Source organism: Abramis brama (genome assembly GCF_963993115.1).
Source record: "Abramis brama genome assembly, chromosome: 5".
NCBI lineage: Eukaryota > Metazoa > Chordata > Actinopteri > Cypriniformes > Leuciscidae > Abramis > Abramis brama.
In genome coordinates, this window is record NC_139967.1 from 22,112,685 (window position 1) to 22,135,810 (window position 23,126).

The following is a 23,126-nucleotide window of genomic DNA, read 5'->3' on the forward strand; positions in this document are numbered from 1 at the left end:
TAGACCAAAGACCACAGACACTTAGCTTATCTTCCATTTTAATACAAAGGGAACCATTTATGTCAAAAACAGAAAACCAAACTGATTAGTTCACAATTTAAGTCTATAACACACATTCATATTGCATCACAAACTTTAAACCTGCATTCATAACAACTGTCATATATGTACAGATACTTATCAGTGATCAGTTACAGAGCTGCATTTTTAACGTTGATACACGGACTCCATAAAGACACTGTTTTAACAACAAAATACAGTACGATACTTAAAGCTGTAAAAGGGATAGTTCACCCAAAAATGAAAATGTTGTCCTTAGGCTACTTACTGACCCTAAAGTTGTTCCAAACCATTATGAGTTTCTTTTTCTGTTGAACACAAAACTTATTTAAAGAATGTTGGGTAACCAGACAGTTTACAGCACCCATTGACTTCCATAAAGAAGAAAAAACAGTATGGAAGTCAATGGGTGCCGTAAACTGCCTGGTTACCAACATTCTTTAAAATATATTATTTTGAGGTTTGAAACATGATGAGTGAGTAGATGATGACAAAACTTATTTTTTTGGGGTGAACTATCCCTTTAAGTATAGCTGTCGAACCAAATGTTGTAGGTATCAAAGGCACATTATTGGAAGCAACAGTATTAAAATCTATGTCTCTGATTAAACCCACCCTAGTCAAGTACATTTATTTATCAAATGCACAACAATAAATCATGTAACAGTAATTGCACTAAATGAAATGTTTCTGACTGCAGGTCAGAGCAAAGACAAAATCACAGATATAAGCTGAGAGTTAAAAAGTAAACGCCAAGATGAGAAAGATAGGAGACAAGACAAAAAAAATACTATAACTATGTATTTTAATAAGAGCGTAAAATTAAAAAAGTGTAATATTTGCAGCAGCGCAAATGCAATACAATACGATATGTGCAAAATTTACTATATAAAAAAATTCTATATTTAGAATTACGGCGCTTCCCTTCGGCCTGCATTACCTCTCTTCACCACACGATGGCGTTTGTGGCTGCATTCCTGGCGCTGGCGGGCAGTGAATGAGCGCATCATAGGGAGACCTGCGCGCCTGCGACTCTAACCAGCGTGAGATTCCTCTCTCTCCTCACAACCGACACGAGTGTTCATCTGTCGCCAGTCTCTCCTCCTTCATTACCTCTTCTCGACCGTACCAGCATGCCTTCCAACCAGGATTTACAAGGTATACAGTTGTCGCTAATCTGTCTTTAGTAAAGTGATGCTTTATTTACGCGCAAAGCATGTTTTTGTTCTGTGCGCGTGTGTGTGCGTCGTTAGCGGCCGACTGTCCTTATCTCATGCCTGCAAGTGCACCAGAAAACCTGGATAAAACATTCAGACGGGTGTATAACGGTCGCTATGTCTCATTTTTCAGGCGGGAAAACCTTCGGGTTGCTCAAAGCACAGCAGAGGGAGAAGCTGGAAGAAATCAATAAGGTAAATAAGCTAACGTTGATAGGTTATTTTTGTCTCAATCTGGAAGCGAGTTTATTTCATTGGCATTGAACCGCCTCCATTCAAGCTTGTGTTCCCAAACGCTTTGTCTGTAAACATCAGTGAGATTTTTAATTTGACTTCCCTTCTTCACCGTGGTCACTGTTAAATGTTATTTTGGACAGCAGCGGAATTGTTAAGCTCGGTTTTACAGCAACATGACCTAATTTAGTTAGACAGCTCGGCCACATTAAGCCGCAGATCATTTCACAATCTAGAGCAAGGCTGTGTCTCAACCTAGTGAGCTGCCTACTAAGTCAGGATTTTCTCCATATTTCTGCTGCATGCACGAGACTGAAAATGATCAGAATTGCTGTCTCGGTAGGCAGCTAGGCTAACGTTAATTAGGATTTGAGAGACATCTCTGCTCAGCTCAGCCCGCCCGTGAGTCATCCACAACTGCGTTAAAGGGTTAGTTCACCCAAAATTGAAAATTATCCCATTATTAATTCACCCTCACGCCATTCTAGGTGTATATGACTTTCTTCTTTCAGCCAAACACAATCGGAGTTAAAATAAAAAAATATCCTGGTTCTTCCAAGCTTAATGGGAGTAAATGATAGTTGTTTTTTGAAGCCCAAAAAAGTGCATCCATCCATCATAAAAGTACTCCATTTGGCTTCAGTGGGTTAATAAAGGCCTTCTGAAGCGATGTGATGTGTGTTTTATTAGAAAAATGTCCATATTTAGGCTAGAACTTTATAAACTAGAATCTCTAGCTTGTGGACGCAAGACTAGTTCCGGTGGAAGAGTGACCTCAAACCCGACGCATGTATTGCCTAATGCGGAAACGCAGAGGATAGAGCAAAACAAAACCCCAGTCCCTGATTAGAAGTCTAAAACAAGAATGTTTGAAGAGAAATGTTGAAGGAGCTTGAGTTTATTGGCCAGCCATATTTGTTTGAAGCACTAGAGGCATCTACTCTCACCTAAGCTTATGCTACATTACTCCTACATCCTATGTCGGAACTTGACTCTCTCATGAACGCGAGGACGGATGTTACCGGAAGCTTGTGATTACAGTTTAAAAGTTATAATTATGGGAATTTTTCTTACAAAATTGCGCCACTTCGCTTTAGAAGGCCTTTATTAACTCTCTGGAGCTGTATGGATTACTTTTATGATGGATGGGTCATATACATATAAATCAAATACACATAGGATGGCTTGACGGTGAGAAAATTATGGGATAATTTTCCTTTTTGGGTGAACTAAACCATTAAATGCTCAAGGTTTCCCCTAGTTTGGCTGTCATCCATTGTTCGGACAAACTGGGTTTTGGATAACCCAGTCCAAAACTCAAGCTATTGGTTGAGCCAGTGCTGGCCGGGTCCAGCAGGATGTTCAAACAATCAGTACAGTAAGTTTATCGTTTTTTGTGGGAATCAACATACAAATATGTACTCTAAGCATATTAAACTGAAAATATTTTAAAGTCACCATGAAATCCTAATTGACAATTCTTTTATTTTTAATGGAATATTTAATTATCTATTAGAAATGATTTATCCATGAACATCATTATTTAAAAATTAAAAAAAAAAAAAAAAAATTGTATGTGTATATATATATATATATATATATATATATATATATATATATATATATATATATATATATAATTTTTTTGTATAATTTTTTTATTAAAAATAGTGATAGGGTGTGAAGACCTGTCAATCACATCACAACGGAGCAATAGCAAACCCCAGTGATCAAGTCCTGCCCTACATTTTGGCATTTCACTTGGGTATATATGTCACAATGGGGATGAAAAGACTTCTGCAACTTCCATTTCATGTCAACTTTAACATAGTAAAAAAAAAAAATTACATGTACATTTAAGTATAAGAGGTGAACTGGTCTTGGGCGTTTCAAACAATCCCAGACCTTTACGAAAATCCCAAGAGGCTTATTTTCTTGACCCGTGTTATTTTAAAACTAATATTTAAAATCAGCCCTCTTTGAAGTGATAAGAGGCAGCGTGTCCCCCCGCAGCCGGCTGTCTCTGTGCTCTCAGACGGGAAACAGGTGTCTGTGATCCAGCATGAATAGACCCATTATGTAGGAGAGAGATGGAGGAGTGGGCAGCAGTGGCATTTGAGCTGCAGTCTTAGCGGCTGTTCTCTCTCTCTCTCTCTCTCTCTCTCTCTCTCTCTCTCTCTCTCTCTCTCTCTCTCTCTCTCTCTCTCTCTCTCTCTCTCTCTCTCTCTCTCTGCGGCTGGAGGGACTGACAGCTTGGTTTGGTCACATGGACATTTAGAAATGATGAGAAAATTATGTCATGGTCTGGCCTACATCTGGAGCACTTAAATGCACATAGTATAGAGGGGAATCTCTGGAAACGGGTCAAGAGCATGTTACATTTCACATAAAATGGTCAATTCTATTCAAAATGCATTTGAAGCCAATGAAATGGAAATTCACAATCTAGCCTATTTTCTAAATGCATTTTTGATCTTACTGTAACTGTTAATGATTCATCCATACATGTTTATTTTTTATTTTTTTATTTAAAAAAACAAACAATTTTTGGCTGTTTTTGTGCTTTATCAAAATGTCATTACTCGATCTTCTGGTGAAACAACATACTTCTCTGTGATGTATGCCAGACTTTTCCAATCATTTGGTCTGCATTAACCCCTCCCTTTTCTTACAATCACCCTCCAGCTCACTTTCAGATCTGCCTCCATCCTTTCAACAATCTTTTCTCCTGTATTGTCAAAATACTTTCACTACTTCTGTTACTTTGTGACTTTAAACACATTTCCCATTCAATTATCCTAAATATTATTCGTAATACCAATAATGGTTTATTCTCATTATTTTAGTACAGTAATGAAAATCATCCTGTCAAGACTCTTTTTTTTAAATTAATTAATAAATTATGGTACAGCATATTATGTGCTTAATATTAAATAAAATGTTTGTTTTTATTTATACAACAATGAAAATGATCTCTTTGCTTGCCTTATGGTAATAATAAATTGAGGAAAATGTGTTTAATTGTTATGAAAATAATACCGTTAAAATAAGATTCGATTTCTCTCTGTGAAATATAGGCTAATTTCTGTTGATATGTTCTTGACAGAAAGAATACTTATTTATGTATGGTATAACCACAAAACATTGGAAAATGCCTCAGTCAAAGGTGTTTAGGGCTGTCACGATAACCGTAATATTTTAATATCGTCCGCGATACTGACTAGACAACCACAGAGGACGGCAAGCAACCGCAATGTTCTCGTTTTTTTCTCTTTTTTTCCATCAGGGTATGCCCTTGTTTTACACTTCATGCATGTGTATTAAATGTTAAATAAGTTAATAATAAGAGTGAAGTTTTTTTTTTTTTTTTCTCCTGACAATTTTTTATTTAAGAGTTTGTTTACCATTGTGATTTATACAGAGTCTCCATAGATTTGCACTAAACAAGCCTAAACGGACAGAGAGATGGATGGCGTGCGATTACCCGTCTGTCCTTCTTCAGGTCAAGGTCCCATGAATGGGGATAATGGCATCAGCACTGGTCAATGCTTGAATCTATGAAGTAAAGCATCTGCTTCAGTGCAACGCATTGCTTGCTGATTGAGCCTTGTAAATTGGCACTCAGTTAATTTCAACACCTAGTTTCATTTATGAATGATATTCATTTTTGAACGTATCACTTGAATGAACGGTTTTAATAACCCGTTCAAAGTAAGTCCCTTACAGTCACCTTGTGGCGTAACCTGCACTGACTGACAGCCTGTCTAGAGCGCACTGAGACAAGCAGTGCTGATACTGGTAAAATATCACCAGTCTTAGAAAGCCTCTCGTCCAGTCACATTCAAGGATCGTAGCTAATTGTTATACCAATATCCCAACGAGTCTATTGTCAGGTTTATGTTCTGACAGGCTGTCAGACACGCGATAAAAGCTATCTTTTCCATGTGAATCAAAGTTGTTGTCCTAACTACACAGGGCGACAGTGGCGACACGCGATGATTCTATTTTAGAAATGGTTTCTATTTTTCTGCAACATCGCAGCTGGAACAACACGAAGTATGATAATGATAATCTCAGGTACTGTTTATGTGCTTTATTTAATGTTAAAAGCATTTAATGTGAGTTTGAATATCATTCTGTGTGTCTTTTTCAGCCGTACTGAAAGCAACAATAGACCATTCACCTCAGATCTTCAAAATAAATAAAAGAAAAAAAGAAAGTTCAAACTGTCAACTCTGTATTTTATGACAAATATTGTATCAGTAACTCGGTATGTATTTTAATAATGTTAAAATGGTGTAGTATTCATGAATTTGATCATTATCCATTTCGTTGCGAGTGCTGGGAGCTTGCCGAGAGAGCTCGCCCACATGTTCTTTTGATAAGCTGTGATTTTTGATTGACTTTATCGCTTCTCATATTCGCGTCTCACCTAGTGTGGACAGACAAATTGTTTGTTGCTGGAATCTTATCTTATCGCGTCTGGATAGGACACCGTGTTATGTGGACCCTTATTTTGACATTCTGTTCTTTCTTTTAGTTCCTGTTTTCCGCTCTGTTTAGTTTCAGTTCCATTAGTTACTGATGATGTTCTCATTTGTTTCTATAGTTCCTTGTTTCACCTGTGTCTAGTTTAGTTTCCTTTGTTGCACCCCTGCCCTATAGTTTTAGCCCTGTTTCTCAGTTGTTCTTGTCAGTTCTCGTTATGCATCGTGTGGTTTGCGTTATTCTCTTGCCTGTTCATTGAGTGTTTGGATTATTACTAAAGCTTGTTTTTTTGTTGTTTTTTTGTAATCACCTTCATCTTTGTGCTTGCTGACCACAACGTAACCCTTATTTATATGGGGGGAAAATGGCTATAATATAAAATATTGCAATATTGAGCCACACAAAATTACCGCAAGGGAAATTCCTTCACCAAAACAGTCCTTGATGCTTACTAATCTGAGGTCTCAATTACTGTAATACTGCAGACCAGTGAAAAGTAAACAGTGTGCATATCAAATGAAACAAACTCACAGTTTCGAGTTTTGGTGTGAAGGAATATTGATGTTTAGTCGTGACTGAGGTAGAAGGCGGCACTTAAGCTCTTCATCTCTCAGTGTGACTCAGAGGGCTGATTCTCACAGCATAGTTTTCATCGTGCTGATGAGTCATAATTAAATGTTCTAGGTTGCTTGATGCTCCTTGGGAACATATAGATCCACACACATGCTGTTTGCTTTTAAAGCCTTCACTTCTCCCACCACCCATAATCAAAATCCACTCAAACACGCACCCACACACACTGTGTGATCGCCCTTATACTCATACACACACTCTTTAATGCTTCACTGATAATGAAGTCCCATATCACGCATGTGGATCTTTGATTTATGGGCCTCAGTCAGAATCTTGTCATGTCATAGATCATTAACAGAGATGGCAGAATAAACCGACCAGTGTTGTGTTAGTCTTTTAGTTCTGCTTTGTCCAGTTTTCCAATAACAGGAACTTTGAAAGGACTTTGAAAGTCCTTTTTGTTTTGTTATTGCTGCTTACACTAGCTTACTGCCTGCGTTTATTAAGCATATTTATCCTCTGACACTAATTCTCTTACAATTTTAGCCAAATTATTACCTATTACATAATTGCCATGGACCAGTGGTAGTTCGAAGTGGTAGTCATACAGGTTCATTGGCAGAAAGGTATGAGAACCTTTAAGTCACTCATTAGGTAGTCTCAGCCTCAGACGACCGCTGACTAAACGTCTGATGCAAATGGCACACTTAACTGGAAACACTTCAGGATTTCCGAAGTTGTCATCTGATTGGTTAAATTCTACAGGATGTCCGGGAGGTGTTGCCGTCGTGACACCAAACCCCCTCATGGAAAAAAAACTCAAACTGTATCAGAAACCAGAATCAAATAAATGCTGCATTTTCAAAAGTATGTGAAGTTTGCAGCTCCATTGTTGCAGTAAGCTAGAACTGAATAATTTGACTGAATAATTTATTAGATGCACGGCGATCTTTTATCGTAGGGACATTGACTTTATAAAATAAAAAAGAGTGGCAGACATTTAGGCCAAAGTGGAGAAGATAAAAATCTTTGTCATTTTCTTTGTTATATAAAAAAACAAAGATACACATTGCATATACACAACATAATATACAAATGAAATAAACAGTGCTTTATTTTTTCAGCCACATTAGGTGTATTTAACTAGCATTCAAGAAAGGTATTAAATGAACAAATATAAAAAGAACTACATGGACTTCACTGTATAAATTATACATTGATTCTTATTAAAGCTACTATTAAAGTTCTCAGTCAAGAGCAGTGAGTTTGGATACTGTTTTGGATAGCCACACTCTTCAAAATATCATCTTTTGCATTCAGCACAAGAAATAAATTAATACAGGTTTGGAACAACTTTAGAGTGAGTAAATAATGGCAGAATTTAAATTTTTGGGTGAACTATCCCTTTAAGGACAAGCATATTTACTATGAGGCTACGGCACGCATCGAATATTCACACTTAAGTCACGCACCTGATTTTCTCTCAAATGTTTGCTTTCACTTTAGACATAACCAACTGTATTTATGTAAACCTTGTGTGTATTTGACAGTATTAACGCAATAAACTCGAAAGATAACTAAGTCCAGTAACCAGGCGCTGTTTGACAGGCTTTTTAGTGCATGTGTGCTTTCGGGTTTATGCGCTCAGAAAAGCACATGGAAATAATTAACTTTTGTGAATTGCAGTGTCCCGTGAGTGTAACTCTAACTCTGCGTTAACATGATATGTACGTCGCATTGTACAGTATGTTGAGACGGACTGTAGCACGATACTACGATATTTCTTCAAAAGCAGATCGTGGAGACATTTTAATCGTCCACGATCAAAAATCGTGATATCGCACACCACTACATCCATGCAATAAATGCACGTTCTTAAAGCGAGACACTACAGGTGAATAGGGTAAAATTTTTAAATAACAGATATCACCATGAAACTTCCTCAGTTGATTACTTACACAAGTATATAAAAAAAATGTATTACAAGGTTTTGAAATATGTATGTTTAATTATGCAAATTTGGCATTATCTCATTAAATATGTGTGATTTTGCATATATTTTCAGTAGATAGATCTGAACATATGATAAAGCCAGGTGCAAAATTATTTTTTTATTTTGTTTACACACAAGATGAAAAAAAGTAATTCAGAGGGATTTCAGGATATATGCTTTCATTACCTAGGAAATCAAAATATATTGTCCATAGCCTTAAAAAAATAAATTTTCGCCATATTTATTTGAATAAAATGTCAAATAAATCAGGCCAGGAATGATTCATTAACAAATCCCTGTGAAAATATCTTCAAAATACTGCTAAGTGTATAACTGGAAAGTTTGGTGTACATAGGTGCTACATAGGCTGAGATGTTTGTACTGGAGAATGACAAAAAACTCATTTTGAGAAAACGGCATTTAAAGATTTAATAGCTCTAAATGAGATTTCTTCATTAGCTTTAAATCCCCCCTTTGGACATTCACGATTGGTTACTGATAGAAAGGAAATGCCCATATTTGGGTTACATAGCGTTGTGCAGGAGACTCTGAGTTTTACAACGATACCGGTCATGACAGACTTCAGTAAACAGACGGGAACTCAGCATGTCGTGTTGGAATGCTAACAACTTGGTAAATTCGGGAGAAACTTACCGCCACAAGTAAACAAAATGTAATAAAATAAACATCTTAATGTATATTTTTAACGTTTTCTTTATAGCAGCTTGAAAGAACATATATTGAAGGAGTAAACTAGCCCAAAATCTCAAAACTGACAACTGCATGAAAAATCTATATTTTTGCCTGCCGCGTCTCGCCTTAAATAAGCAAGGTTTTCTCGCGAATTTCAACTGCTCATGGCATGACCCATTTTAGTGCTAGCCAAACGATACTTTAAAGTCAGTCAGAGTAGAAAGGTATATTAATATTTACAAGCAACTTAAAACTCACCGTAATCCGGACCTTGATAGCACGCTAATATTTCTGCCAGTTTTTGACTCGTGATTGTCAGCCTCTGCTTTTCCGCTACACACTAGCTTGAGTGTATAACACCCCCTCGCCGTTACTTTCAGCTGAGAAAAGAAAACATAGCCTTCTGCAATGTTCTGGTGTTATTTTTTGGATTGGTTGGGTATTCTTCAGCCCTTTATCAAACTTTTTAACACACAGCCCACCTTAGATTGTTTATAATCAATGCACAAATCATAAAAAAACAGAATAACACAATCTGTGCCTAAATTCTGATTGGGTGGGCAAGGCAGACATTTGGGTGGGCACATACTCATATGGGTCTTTATACATGTCAATATACAGCTGTCTTTGTTTTAGGTAGGGAATCATTATATTTGGGTGTCCATCAAAAAGTTTTAAAGGCACTGTTCTAGAGAATAAAACTACATGGTGGAGAATCGGCACTCTGCTTACACTCTGGTCTTCTGCCACGAGGAAGAACAGCCATAATCATTCGATAACCATTCGATAATCATTCATCCACCCTGTCTTTTCCAGTTAGAGATCATGCTCACTTTTTCACTCTCTTTATTTGCAGGAGTTTATGGAAGATCAGAAGTACCGGGATGAGGAGGATTTACCAGAGAAGTTGGATTCTTTTAAAAGTAAGAGTTGCAAACTAAAGGATAGTTGAAATATTTTAAAAACACATTTTCTCCAATGTTTATATGCGCACGTTTAATTGTTTGTGGTGTGAATGCTAAGAGAGCTTGAGTGGGTGTTTAATCATGTGTGATTGACTTGCTTTCTTCATATGGTCTAGCAGGAATGTGCTGGTCTTGGCCCCTTGTTGTTTTAGCGCTAAGGGTTTTGGACATGTGCTTCTTGTGGGAGAGAAAATAACGGTTTGTGTGTGTGTGTGTGTGTGTGTGTGTGTGTGTGTGTGTGTGTGTGTGTGTGTGTGTGGGAAAGGACAACTGGAATGTAAACGAACAGTCCTCTGAGTCTTTTGGTCAAAGCTTAAATGTGGTTTTGCTTTTCTCTGTGCAAAACCCTCATGGTAACTTCAGCCACCTGAATCCTGAAGTCATCTTCCTGCTCTTTCTAATGTTAACCCTTCTCAAAAGATGACCCATTAAGGTTTGAAGTAAATATTTACTTTACTATTTACTTGTTTCCAGGTAGTGTTTCCAGGTAGTGTTGTTCCAAGTAAGAAATGTTTTTCTTTGTAATAATTAATAATAACTTGCTCTGTTTTATTTTTTTAAAGGGATGGGATGCTTGTAAAAAAAAAATTGTTTGTATATACACATTAGGACTCTAAAGCGAGTTTTGAACGAAAACTCACGAAGTGGTGTTGAACGGATTCTGACTAACTTAAACATCTCTGATTGGCCATTGTGTTCACACGGTCAACAGATATGTCTGTGATTGGCTACAATGATTAACGCTTCAAAAATACATTGTAAATCGAAACCTTTGACGTGCTTCACAGATTGCTTCCACAGATACACAGGTAGTGTTTGAAAGCAGCCAGCTATCAGCGGATACCATATATACTCTGTACTCTCAACCGATACTTTTTCTTCCATATAATTTCTTCTGTTTTGACATTTAGATTACCTTTGCCATCATCTAATGTTCACTTGAAGTTTATCTTTAAATACACTTATACTTAAATGAATATTCATTTTTATACAGTACATTATAATGTTGTGATGCTTAAATTCAGTTGATAAATGAATAAATTATTGATTTTTGTTTTTAGTGATTTAATTTATTTAGACAAAATATTGTACAGTTTTAATATAATCTATTCTATCAGTTATCTGCCATAACATCTGCTTATCAGAATTGGTCAGAATTTTTGTATAGGTGTAGCCTATCTGACATCATGAATCCTCTTACTTTTCAACCCCTCCCCTCTAACCACTTTAACCCTCTCCATTTTGGTACATTTCTCAGTCAGAAATGCATCAGATTATGGAATAAAATGGGTTGTTTTTTTCATGTTGACTTGGGACTCTTAAATTATTTACTACCAGCCGTCCACAGTGTGTACATTTGGGTTTGTGGGTCATTATCAAGAGGGAGTGATCAGGTTAAAGGGGTCAAGTGGCTCTGAATGTTACAATGATTTCTTGTTAAACCGAGGGAGAAAACCACTGAAAGGACAGAAGTCAAAGGCACAAGGGACAGGAGTAGAGCTCAACCCTTGAGATTGCTCTTGACACTGTGGAAATAAAGTCTCTCTCTCTCTCTCTCTCTCTCTCTCTCTCTCTCTCTCTCTCTCTCACACTCACACTCACACTCACACTCACACTCACACTCACACTCACACTCACACTCACACTCACACACACACACACACACACAGTCTGAGCACTTGCCGCAGTGTTTGACCCACTAATGTCAGTATGTGTGTATGCCGCTGCCCTAGCTATATCCAGAAATGAAATGAGTGTTTGGAGAAATAGAAGAGGTTACAGTTGAGAATAAGGGGGGTTGCTATCCAAAAAATAAAGCCATTTGGAGAGATAGTGATTTCAGGCAGGGAAAATTATGAGTTACATTTAGGCAGCGTCAGTGCATTTCGATGGATGACCTCTCTTGCCAGCTCTGTTTCACACGCACTCATTCAGCTCGGGGCTGAACAGGCTGTGTTTGTGTTCACAGGGGGCCATTGTAACCCTCTCCTTCCCATCAGCCTCCTCTCACGGTGACTCCGTTACACTTTCAATGTGTCCACTCCAACAGAAGCCACATTGTGAGATTGAAACAACACAGAATAAGAGAGGAGGAGGAGAGAGAGAGGAAATACTCTGGAACTAGAATAATCTAGCAAAATCAAATAGGACAAGGATTCAGATCTGGTACTAGCTGTCCTCATTTACAGATTTAGCTGGCCATCCTTTTGTGAAATATAGGCCTAATTTCAGCTAAAAATCGCTGAGAAATGCAGGGCTTTCCAAAATCCCTCTTGTTTCCCTCTGATTACCCCTGGTTTCTGTTTGTGTGTGTTTTTATGCTTTGTACATTTGCATTGTTATTGCTGAACTATTAAAATATCGTTTACTTTTTCCAATCCACAGATAAATATGCAGAGTTTGACCTGAACGATCAGGGGGATATCGGTAAGTGTGTGTGCAATGCATGTGTAGTTAAGTCTGAGTTTTAGTGAGGAAGGACTCTTTTGTCATGCCCACTGTGTAGGTGATACCATGCTTGATAGATGGGAAACATGAGAACACACCTGTAACCAACTTAATGGTCACTGTCATGTGCTGTAGAAAAAGGAGGAGTGACTCAAGAGATATGTTGCTGCGTGCTGTAATTTTGCATTGTACATGTTTCAGTTTCATTGTCAAAACAGCATGGAATAAAGATTGAGTGTAAACAATCAATGTAAACAATCAAAACATCTAATACTGTGTGTGTAATAATAATAATAATAATAATAATAATAATAATAATCTAATAATAATAATAATAATCTAATAATAACTCTGTGACTGATGTAACCACAATGTGCAGTAGGTGTAGCCTATAATAGTATGTATATACTATTATATAGTGTATTAAAAATTTTGTTATTTATCCCCACCTACTGTACATTGTGGTTACATCAGTCACAGTTGTATTAGATGTTTTAATTGTTTACATTGATGAAAAATGCATATATTTTTTTATATATATAAGTAATAACATAGCTCAAGCTCACTTTTCACAATGCAATCAAATCTTCAAAAAATAAATAAATTCTGTCCTATTTTCCACTTTTTCACTCAGAAATGCATTTCTATGCAAATGACAGGCTTGCCCATATCAGATGTTGGAGGAAAGTGGCATAGGCCATCATTCCTGATTGTGAATCCAAACAGCTGAAAGTTTGTGCCACAGAAATGAGGGTACTTAAGTGGCTGATTCATGGTATACTTGCACAAATGTGTGGTTTGTGATTAGCAAGTATGTTTATATGAGAGAGAGGGGCATACTGTACAATGTGAGACACAAAAATTGAATACACGATGAGGATAAAATAAGTCTTTGAAATCTTTCCATTAATGCAAATGATGTGGGCAGATAAACAGTGACAGTTCTTTGTTTGGTGTTGTAGTATCAGCCCTGTGACTGTTTCACACACCCAGCCCATTGCTAAATTTAAATGCATTTCTGTGAGTGTTAGGGTTGTGCAAAACTACATAACTAGTCTGTTTTAAGTAAACTCTTTAAATAGGCCGATTTTTTTATATCATGTTCACCATGCCAATCAGTTTCTTAGAGGACAATTTTTTTATTTATTTTTTTTATTTTATTTTTTTTATTTTTTATTTTTTTTTTAACCATTTTTATCTTGATACCACACTTAAAAAATCCACCTGCATGTGTATAGGCCGTGCAGTCCTTCAAAAGGGTTGATGGCAGATATTCAACAAATATTTGGGCTAAATAATGACCTCATTAATTGACTAGTTCATTGATGGACAACTAGTCAGCCATGCCATCTTTATTAGAGATCTATCTGTCAAGCTGTGAGTCTGTGTGTAGTAGTTCTCTGTTGGTATGATGAAGGTGTTTGTGTGATGGCTGTATGCGTTCCCTTGGCAGACATGATGGGCATGAAACGAATGATGGAGAAGTTGGGTGTGCCAAAGACTCATCTGGAGATGAAGAAAATGATCTCGGAGGTGACGGGGGGCGTCAGTGACACCATCAACTACAGGGACTTTGTGAAAATGATGCTTGGCAAGCGATCAGCTGTTCTCAAACTGTAAGTGTGTGTGTTTAAACATGTTTTTGTGATTTCTTTGTGCATGTCCATTTTGTTTTTAATATTGGCAAATTCCATTATGCAGAATTGTTGGACTTTCCTGCTTTAACTGAGTCCAGCTATTTTTAGATATGTTGACGTGTGTGTTTAATCTTGTCAGCACATCCAGTGCAGGATCAGCATATCTGTGCTATTATCTCTCAGTGTGAGAGGGATCTGCTGTGAGAGGTGATATCGTCGTCATCATCATGAGACACTAGAGGTTGAATCAATACCAGAAATTTGGCTTTGGTACGGTACAGCCTCAATATCAATACTAAATCGATACCTAAGGCAATAACTAAATGGCCTTGAGTGACTGATCAAATTAAACTGTGGCTGTCAATTATTAATATTGGAATTATCAAATGAAATGGATAAATCATACATTGTTTTGGTGGTCTTGTTGACAAATGTAAATGTCGTTGTAAAAAATTAGAGATGCTCAGATACCAATTTCTTCATCATGATCAGCCGATCTCGATCCTTCTAGTTTTTTACAAGTTTTATGTATGCCCTCTGTTGACTGTCACTGTTAACCACTTACACTCTGAAGGCATTTTTAATTATTTAACGTGTAAGTGGCATAGGCTTTCTTAAACGTAATGGCTTATACCTTTACTAGAAAAAGGTATCATCAAGTACACTGTCTCATTTGATAGAAACCCTTTCAAATTTTGAAGAAAATATATTTTGATCATGTTTAGTGGTTCTTCGTGTTACAAAACTGTGGAGAGACCCCCCAGAAAAAGTGATGCAATTTATTGTTCTGTATTGTTGTTATTCACACTTGACAAGATGATTATTAGAAAGTATGACTGGTCATTAATTAAGTTGTTCACACAACAATTGCATCTGGGCCTAATTTTGTGTTGATATCTTAAAGCAGGGCTATTCAATTAGTTTCATTCGAGGGCCGCATTATCAAATCGAAAAGTTGAGGTGGGCCGGTGGGTTGGTTTGGGGGTTTATCTTATTTATTGAAACATAACAGTTTCAATAAATAAGTTAAAGTAACTCTAAAAAAGTATGGTATTTACTTGGAAATGTGGTACCCAACAGTATGCAAATATATATAACCATAATAAATAAAAAACTTACAATTTACAATAATTTACAGCTGTGTACAACTATTTTCCTTGGAACAAATAAATTATTTATACAAACTTATAGCTGTTGGTGAGAAATAATAATTATTTTATTTATAATTGTTATGCTTAAATGAAAATATTCTGACAGTGAGACTTGTTAACCACAGGCTACTCACTCCCAATGTTTAAAAAATGCCTAAACACAAGTTAAAAACTATACGCACCTTTACAAAGAAACTGACATAATTTCATAACAAGCATTAATTATATATTCCTCTACCCACTTAATAAAACTAATGCAATATAAATCACTATATTTACTATTATATATATAATATTATAGTATATATATATATATATATATTTACTATATTTATGTAGCCTATTACTACATAGTATTCAATATAAATATTGCACATTTCTGCCCAACCATGGTAAATTACTACAGTAAATTCATGGTAGGCCTAAATGTTTGTAAGGGTGATTAGGGGATTTAAAGTCTTCTAATTTCGTTCATGCCACAATGTTTCTCCTGCTTTCCTCATCAGTCTTATTGGGAATGTTGAGGCTGTTTCCTCCGATTTAATACTAATTAAATCATCGAGTGATTTGTGGTTTGTAACAGAGAGGTTTCTGTCGAACTGAAACACTTTCCACTGGTTGTCGCAACACTGTTTAATAGTGTCCGGGACCGGGAGTAAACCATGGAGTAAACGCAACTCCGTGCTGGGCCGTGTTGAAACAACTAGTGAAACAACTGAAAACATCGCTATTTGTTGTTATACTGTACTGAACGAGAAACCGCTTCAGATGATTCAGTGACGGAGCGGTCCGAATGAATCCGAATAGTTTTAGACCGTTATGCAAGCGCGTTTAGAATCGAACCAAAATAATGATTCATTCACGAATGATTGGTATCGCTGGTTAAGTCACATAAATTCGGGACACATATAATAACTGCTGAAATATTCGCACGTAAAACGTTTCTCAGGTCAATTGGAGCGAGTATCAATCAAACTGAATTAGCCGCACCGCCAGGAAAAGAGGAGGAGGGAGGTTGGTGCCGTCGGGCCGCATGGAGATGATTGGCGGGCCGCATTTGGCCCGCGGGCCGCCAATTGAATAGCCCTGTCTTAAAGCAATCAAAAGTTACATGGTATTTGGAACCATGGTAGCCTTTTTATCAAAAATCCCAAAACCTTTCCAAACAATTGAAACACAACTGAACATAAGGTACATGTGTAAATGCCACTAAGCATAAAAATATTTATAATTGCATATAAATATGGTCTTGGTCTTCCAGCGCTGTTTCAGCTGTGCGCTCCTATTCCATGGCATATGGCAAATCAAGACCTGTCAATCTGAGCGATCAAACCAATCCAAATGCACTCCAGCTATAATACAGTGTCTGGTTGGTCTCGACACATCGTCCCGACTCCCTACCCACCAAACCTGAGATCCAGTTTCCATTGGTTGAACTTTTTAAATGATGTTGGAAAACACTGTCATGATCACAACAAGATCAGATCCTGGAAGTCCTTTAGCTTTAGCCAGGCAGCATGTCATGTCTCATTGTGAGGATTTTCTTAAGATCTATGCATCATGTTATGTTGTGTGTCGAGATGACCTGCTCTAAATAAAGTTGTGCGATTTACTATGGTTTACTAATGTTTCGCAAAGTTACAAAGCAGAGCGTGGCCCAAAAGCCTCATCTGTATACTGTTTACATGCACGTCAATGGAAACTTTTTTGGGGTTACGTCATCAAATTGCGATCGGCTCATGAGTTCGGCCAAATTTAGTGCCTACCAGTCGAGTCAGAATGTGATTATTGGCCGATACAGTGGAGGCGATGAACAAAACCTTCAGCTTATTGTTTTCCGTTTCTTTTTTGTGAAGGACATGGTTGTAGTTTAAAGTTTTAAACTGCGACAAATACTAGTTTGTGCCAAGTTTCAGGATTCATTGAAACCTTCTTAAGCCGTTTTCACAAGGCTTTTTAGTGGACATACAGACTGGAGCTTCGAAGTCTCACACACAAAAGTGCTCAGATTTGAGAATCACAGTACAGAACATGCTGGTGGAACAGCCATTGGAGGTGTCATGGTGTATGTTGAATCACAAGTAAATACCCATAGCAGAGTTGAAAGAAATGGATATGATTGTGGTAGACATGGTGGAGAATGCGGGAAACATTTATCAGATGGTACAGTTAGGATAACACAAAGGAATCCTGTATGAAACGTTTTATAGTGCACCAGGCGGAAGTTGGTATATGTGACATTTTGAAAATGAATTGCATACCTCTCTTCGGTAAACTGCACAATTTGTGTTATTGTTTCTGTCCATAATCGGATGAATTATGTGCTGAAGTTGTGTTCAAATCCTATAATTCTACACATTGTGAATGGGTGATTTGTGACTAGCTGTTAGTTGACTTAGGGCTTGTTAAGGGCTTATGAGAGATTTCCAAGGTTTACCTGAAACAGAAAGTCACATGGTCTGAATAGATCGGTCAGCAGTTCTTCACCGTCACGGTCATCTTCTGTTCTCACTAATCTCATATCTCCAAAACACCAGGGTTTTGTCTGATCCAGCCTTTGTGGCTCCTCAAGCTGGTCCAATTTCTTTTCTCTTGCAGTGCACTTATGATATCTAGCTTTCTTTACAAATCTACTTGTTTGCTCAGTGGGAAGCTGCGATTGCTTGTAGCCAGTGCTGGACACAGAGTGGACATCACAACGCGTTTTAACTCCCTGTGCGTGTGTTCTTAAATACCTGTAGTTAGACATAGAAGCCTTGTGTGCCTAACGTGTATGTGCGTATTATACATGGTGACCTCTGTGATAGCATGTTTTATTATTATATTATATCTAAATTACAGTTGATTTAATAGTGTTCAGTTATTTTATTCAGTTCAGTTATTTAATTGATAATTCAAACAAAGCTTTAAAGCTAATTTTGGTTTTAAGGAGCACCTTTTTTGGTTTTCTGACAAACCAGAAGTTAATGGACTCACTTACATTCCCTTGTAGTGTTCAGGTTGGGAGATTAAACTTGCACATAAAAATACTTGCAAATCTAATGGCTTACATAGTTTATCATAAATGTTTCTAATATTTTGACATTTGATTTTCCACTTTTAAACTTTTAAAGGTTCTGATTACTCCAAGTGCCAAGAGGAGTTCATTTATTTAAATTTATTATGCAAAGTTTGCATATAATATATATCTACATCCTTGTTCTGGAATATTTTAGATCTTATGGTTGATCTTATCTTTCCTGAAGAAATTTCCTCTTCTCTCCTACAGGGTTATGATGTTTGAAGACAAAGCTAACGAAAGCAGCGATAAACCCGGCGGACCCCCACCCAAACGTGACATCACCAGCCTACCATAGAGCAGTGAAGATGGATTTGATTGGCGTCCCTGCATTCGCAAATCCCGCCCATTTACCATTAGGGTGCTAGGTTTCTATAGCCTTACCTAGAATCTTTTTGCCAAGATCCAGGGAAATCTTAGTTCTTAGATGGACAAAATGAAGGGAAAAGTGAAAGATGTCTATATATTTGCTGTGAAGTCAAAGCGCAAAGTAGCTTTTTATAAGTAAACAAATGTATATATTTATATGAAAAAGTTTTTTTTCTTTTTTTTTTAAATAGTGTTTACAAGCACAAATCCTGTGATTGAAGTACTAGTGAAGTGTAGTGTGTAACACTGCGTGTAGTGTACTAAGTATAGTGTGTATGGGATGACAATTTTAGCTTGCAAGACAGATTTGAATTAAGATTGAGAATTAAGATTTTTCGTGTTCTCCTAAATGTGTGCTTGTTTTTTTTTTTTCATTTCAATATGTTCATGTTTGCCAGTTTAGTCGTATCTGCATTTTGGTAACTCTGCTCACCTTGTCCTATAGTGTGACAGTAGATGTGCGTGAGGCTCTTAAGATTCAGTTAGTCCATGAAACTGCTTTCCAAGACACAGGGAGTGAGTCTTCAAACTCTGTTTCTTATCATCCTGTTTGTGCATCCATTGACTGTAATCTGTAACATCATTGTACCGTATAAGCAATACACACATATTGTGCTGACACGCTTTGAATCACACTTTTAGGCAAGTTTTTATAAATTTTCCTGCTCAAATTGGGAATGATGTAGGAAGGAGGTGCCACTGATTACAGCTTTTTTTAGATCTGTAGGAGGGTTGGTTTGAAACCACTCTTTCCAAGTGCCTCGCTCAGTTTAATGTAGCAGAGGTTTTGAGTGAAGCATCTTTGAAATGGATTTTGTTTGTGTGTGTGTGTGTGTGTGTGTGTGCTTGGAATTTATTCTGTTGAGTCGTTTTTGAGACATTCCAAGAATGTCGTTGTGTGATGTAGTCCTTGGAAATGTGGTCATGTTTTTAACCCAAGCAAAAATGTTGTGCAGCTCTGATGCAAATATTCCAGTAGTGCTTTTGTCCTCTATTTTATTTTCCACTGGCCTCATCAAGTTTTGTTTGTATAAGATGTGCTATGTAAGGTAAGCAAAATGATCTCAAGAGGTTGTTTTTTTTGTTTGTTTTTTTTTTAATTAAGATGAAGACAAGTCAGAAGTAGCAGTTGTAGCTTTCACTTCCATTTCAGATCTTATCTGCAAACAAAGCAAATTTTGTTTGTCTGTCACATCGTATTTTTTTCTGTGCCTCTGTTCAAGTTTTTCATTTTTCTCTTTAAAGCAGTGAAGTATAAATTGATGACTGCACTGTATTGCTATTTATTAGAAATGCATTTTTAATGAGTTAAGTTTTCTGTCAGCATATTAATTAGCAGAGGCATTTGTAAACTAGAACTAGGCTTTTTTTTTTTTTTTTTTTGCAAACACCAAAGGAAGTAAATACCCTACTGTTACACCTGAACTTATAGTGGATCTCTTTTATTTCACAATCTCTCTGTCTGTGTGCGTGTGTGTGTGTGTTTTGTGTTTGCGCACAAAAATTGTCCCCCAAAGTTGTGCAAAATGTGACAATCTCCCTTTTGTAAACATTCAGGGATGTCTTGATTTAGGTTTTTTTTTTTTTTAGGAAGTTTGCTCATCTTTCATAATACTAAAATTGCAAGTTTTCTTTTAGGGTTAGAGTTTTAGGTGTACTGTTACAATTATGATGGTAAAGTGCGTTTTTGTAAGATTTTTGCAGAGTAATATTGTGAAATATTATAACAATTTGAAATAACTATTCTCTGTTTGAAAAATGTATATGCCTGTGATGGCAAAGCTGAATTTTCAGCATCATTACTCCAGTCTTCAGTGTCACATGATCATTCAGAAATCATTCTAATGTTGATTTAATGCTCAATAAGTTAATTAATATCGATGTTGAAAACATTTGTGCAGCTTAATGTGTTTCTGAAAACCGTTACTAATTCAAAAGTTCTTGATTCAACATTTATTTGAAATAGAAATCTTTTGTAACATTATAAATGCCATAACTGTCACTTTTGATCAATTTAAAGCATCCTTGCAGAATAAAACGGTTCCTATGCAGTTTAGAAAATTATGGAATTTGATTTGAGTGATTTTCAGTTCTGGAGAAGTATGGAAAAAAAGAAAAGCGTATGGATAAATGTGTTTCCAGACTATTCGGTTTTCTAGTATTTCTAAAAAAATAAAAAATTATCATACAAGCAGAGTTTTCATGTCACAGGTTTAGTGATTGTCGAACACAACTGAATGAATTCAAGGCACACCATTTCATTATGCATTATTGTCTTATAAGTGTGTCTCTTTTGAACGAGTGTGTGTGCGCGCCACTCAAACCAACAACAGATAAAGGAGCAAACAATCATCTCAATCAGACTTTACTGTTTGTTGATCATGCAACATCAAACAATGACTGCAGTATCAAACCGATTTGTCAGTGTATCAGTAATAATTTAGTCCAGAACAAATGCTACAGTAGTCATAACACAAAATGTTTTTTGCATATACTAGAGCTTTCGTACAGCATTTTGTAGCAAAGAGGTCCAAACCTGCCCCTGCCCCTGGCTCACCCCTGACTTCGATGTGAACAGACGGAAGCCACGATAAACCACATATATTTACACACACACGTCATGCACATAAATAACTTTTGCACTTCAGCTGTAGCCTGTGAAACTAGCATGTCTGATCTCAACCATGTTCAAAAATATGCTGTAATTCTGGGTATGATAATGGTCACTCACAGGATGATATTAGTTCTAGAGTTTGTTTGTTCCACCATACTTTGTGGTGTGTGTGTGTGTAGGTTAGGTCTTTTTTGTGTTATAAGCATGGCGATAAAAAAAAAAAACTTTATAATTACGGAACGTCAAGAAAGGAACTGAAACAGATTTTCGTAATTTTGCTCTAGAAAAAACAACAAACTACTTCACTTATGTTTTTGTTAACATTTTGAAAAACAGAAGTTAATTTGGGGGCTTTTCCAAAATGGTGATAATGAAGAGGACCTTTTCATTAGAGTACAGCCAGTGGTCCAGCTCACTTCCTCATTAGACTTCTGTTTTGTAGATCTAGACAGAAGTGGCCTTGTTCTTACCCACAATCCAGTTCTTTATACAGCTTATCTGTAGCCTACATGTGAAACAATGTTTAAAAATGAAGTCATTTTTACCTCCTCCACACAGTTAAACAGCAGGTCCATATCCTTCTCTGTCTGTATTGAACTTTGTCTTTTTCCACATTCTGCCTGAGACACCATGTATTAAAACAAAAAAAGGAAATTTGCCACACATTTCTTGTAATCTGGCAAAATAACAACAGCACGTACAGACTGAAGTTCCGCAGTACCAGTCATTTTATATGAAATTAAATCATTAGTTCTGTAGTGTATGTGGCTGTACTGTCAGTTGAACAGGCTTGAAGTGTCATAATGGACTGTGTTGCTCCCTACTGGGATGAAGTGGTAAAGCACAGCAATCGGTGGGGCACTCAGACAGATTACATGGTTTCAGGTTTTGATGTATTTTTAAGATCTAAAATGCTTCTGTGACTGCAATACAATAGTCTTTGTTTATTATTATTATTACACGTTGTTGAGATTAGGTCACTGAATGTAGACGGAACAGGGTAAAGTGAATCCAATCCTATTGTTCCATTAATCTGGACTTTCTCCTGAAGATCGTATATAGGCCTACTAATTGTTGCAATTAGATATTAGTCTTATTTCTCGTAAAGACAAAGAATAGGCTACAATCATACCTAATATTTTCTGTAATTTCAAAACTGTTACTGTGGGCAAATTACAAACGGCATTTTTGCACCCTTGAAGAGCACTTCGGGAAGGGGGCGCCATTTGTAGGGGTGTTCCAAACTAAAGTGAACAACTAGATCCCTGCACGAAGGGCCCTTCCACTAGGCCGTTAGCGAAGGGAACATGCGATGGTCACTTCAAGGAAGTAATTTGATCATTTATGGTCATGTGACCCAGTAAATACTCGTGATTCATTTTAAAGCTAGATGGCGGAAGAGTTCGAGTTAACTTACAAACAGAGCAATTCAAGTTGTTTTGTTCGTTATATATTTCACACATTTTCGTCATGTTACGTTTAAAAAGTTTAATAGGTAAGAAATGTGTGTAATGCAGGCAGGGTCCAAGATGAGACGGCAAGTTTTAAAGTCGAGAGCAGAGAAATACACTCACACACACATATAACGCATATTTTAAAAAACGTATTTGTATAAAATGCATATTT

General features: G+C 36.8%; 1 protein-coding gene across 1 annotated transcript; it reads left to right on the top strand.

The window, feature by feature from the left end:
* Window positions 1-1,062: 1,062 nt before the first annotated feature.
* aif1l (allograft inflammatory factor 1-like) lies at window positions 1,063-20,311 on the top strand. The gene is made up of 6 exons (XM_084113980.1): window positions 1,063-1,218; window positions 1,411-1,472; window positions 10,115-10,181; window positions 12,609-12,650; window positions 14,125-14,287; window positions 18,728-20,311. The coding sequence occupies exons 1-6, from the start codon at window positions 1,194-1,196 to the stop codon at window positions 18,813-18,815; spliced, it is 447 nt and encodes a 148-aa protein (XP_083970106.1). The 5' UTR covers window positions 1,063-1,193; the 3' UTR covers window positions 18,816-20,311.
* The last annotated feature ends 2,815 nt before the right edge of the window (window positions 20,312-23,126 follow it).

Coding starts and splice junctions, on each gene's coding strand:
- aif1l (XM_084113980.1), top strand. CDS start 1,194: ATGCCTTCCAACCAGGATTTACAAG. Junction 1,473..10,114: donor AGCTGGAAGAAATCAATAAG/GTAAATAAGCTA, acceptor CTTTATTTGCAG/GAGTTTATGGAAGATCAGAA. Junction 14,288..18,727: donor CGATCAGCTGTTCTCAAACT/GTAAGTGTGTGT, acceptor TCTCTCCTACAG/GGTTATGATGTTTGAAGACA.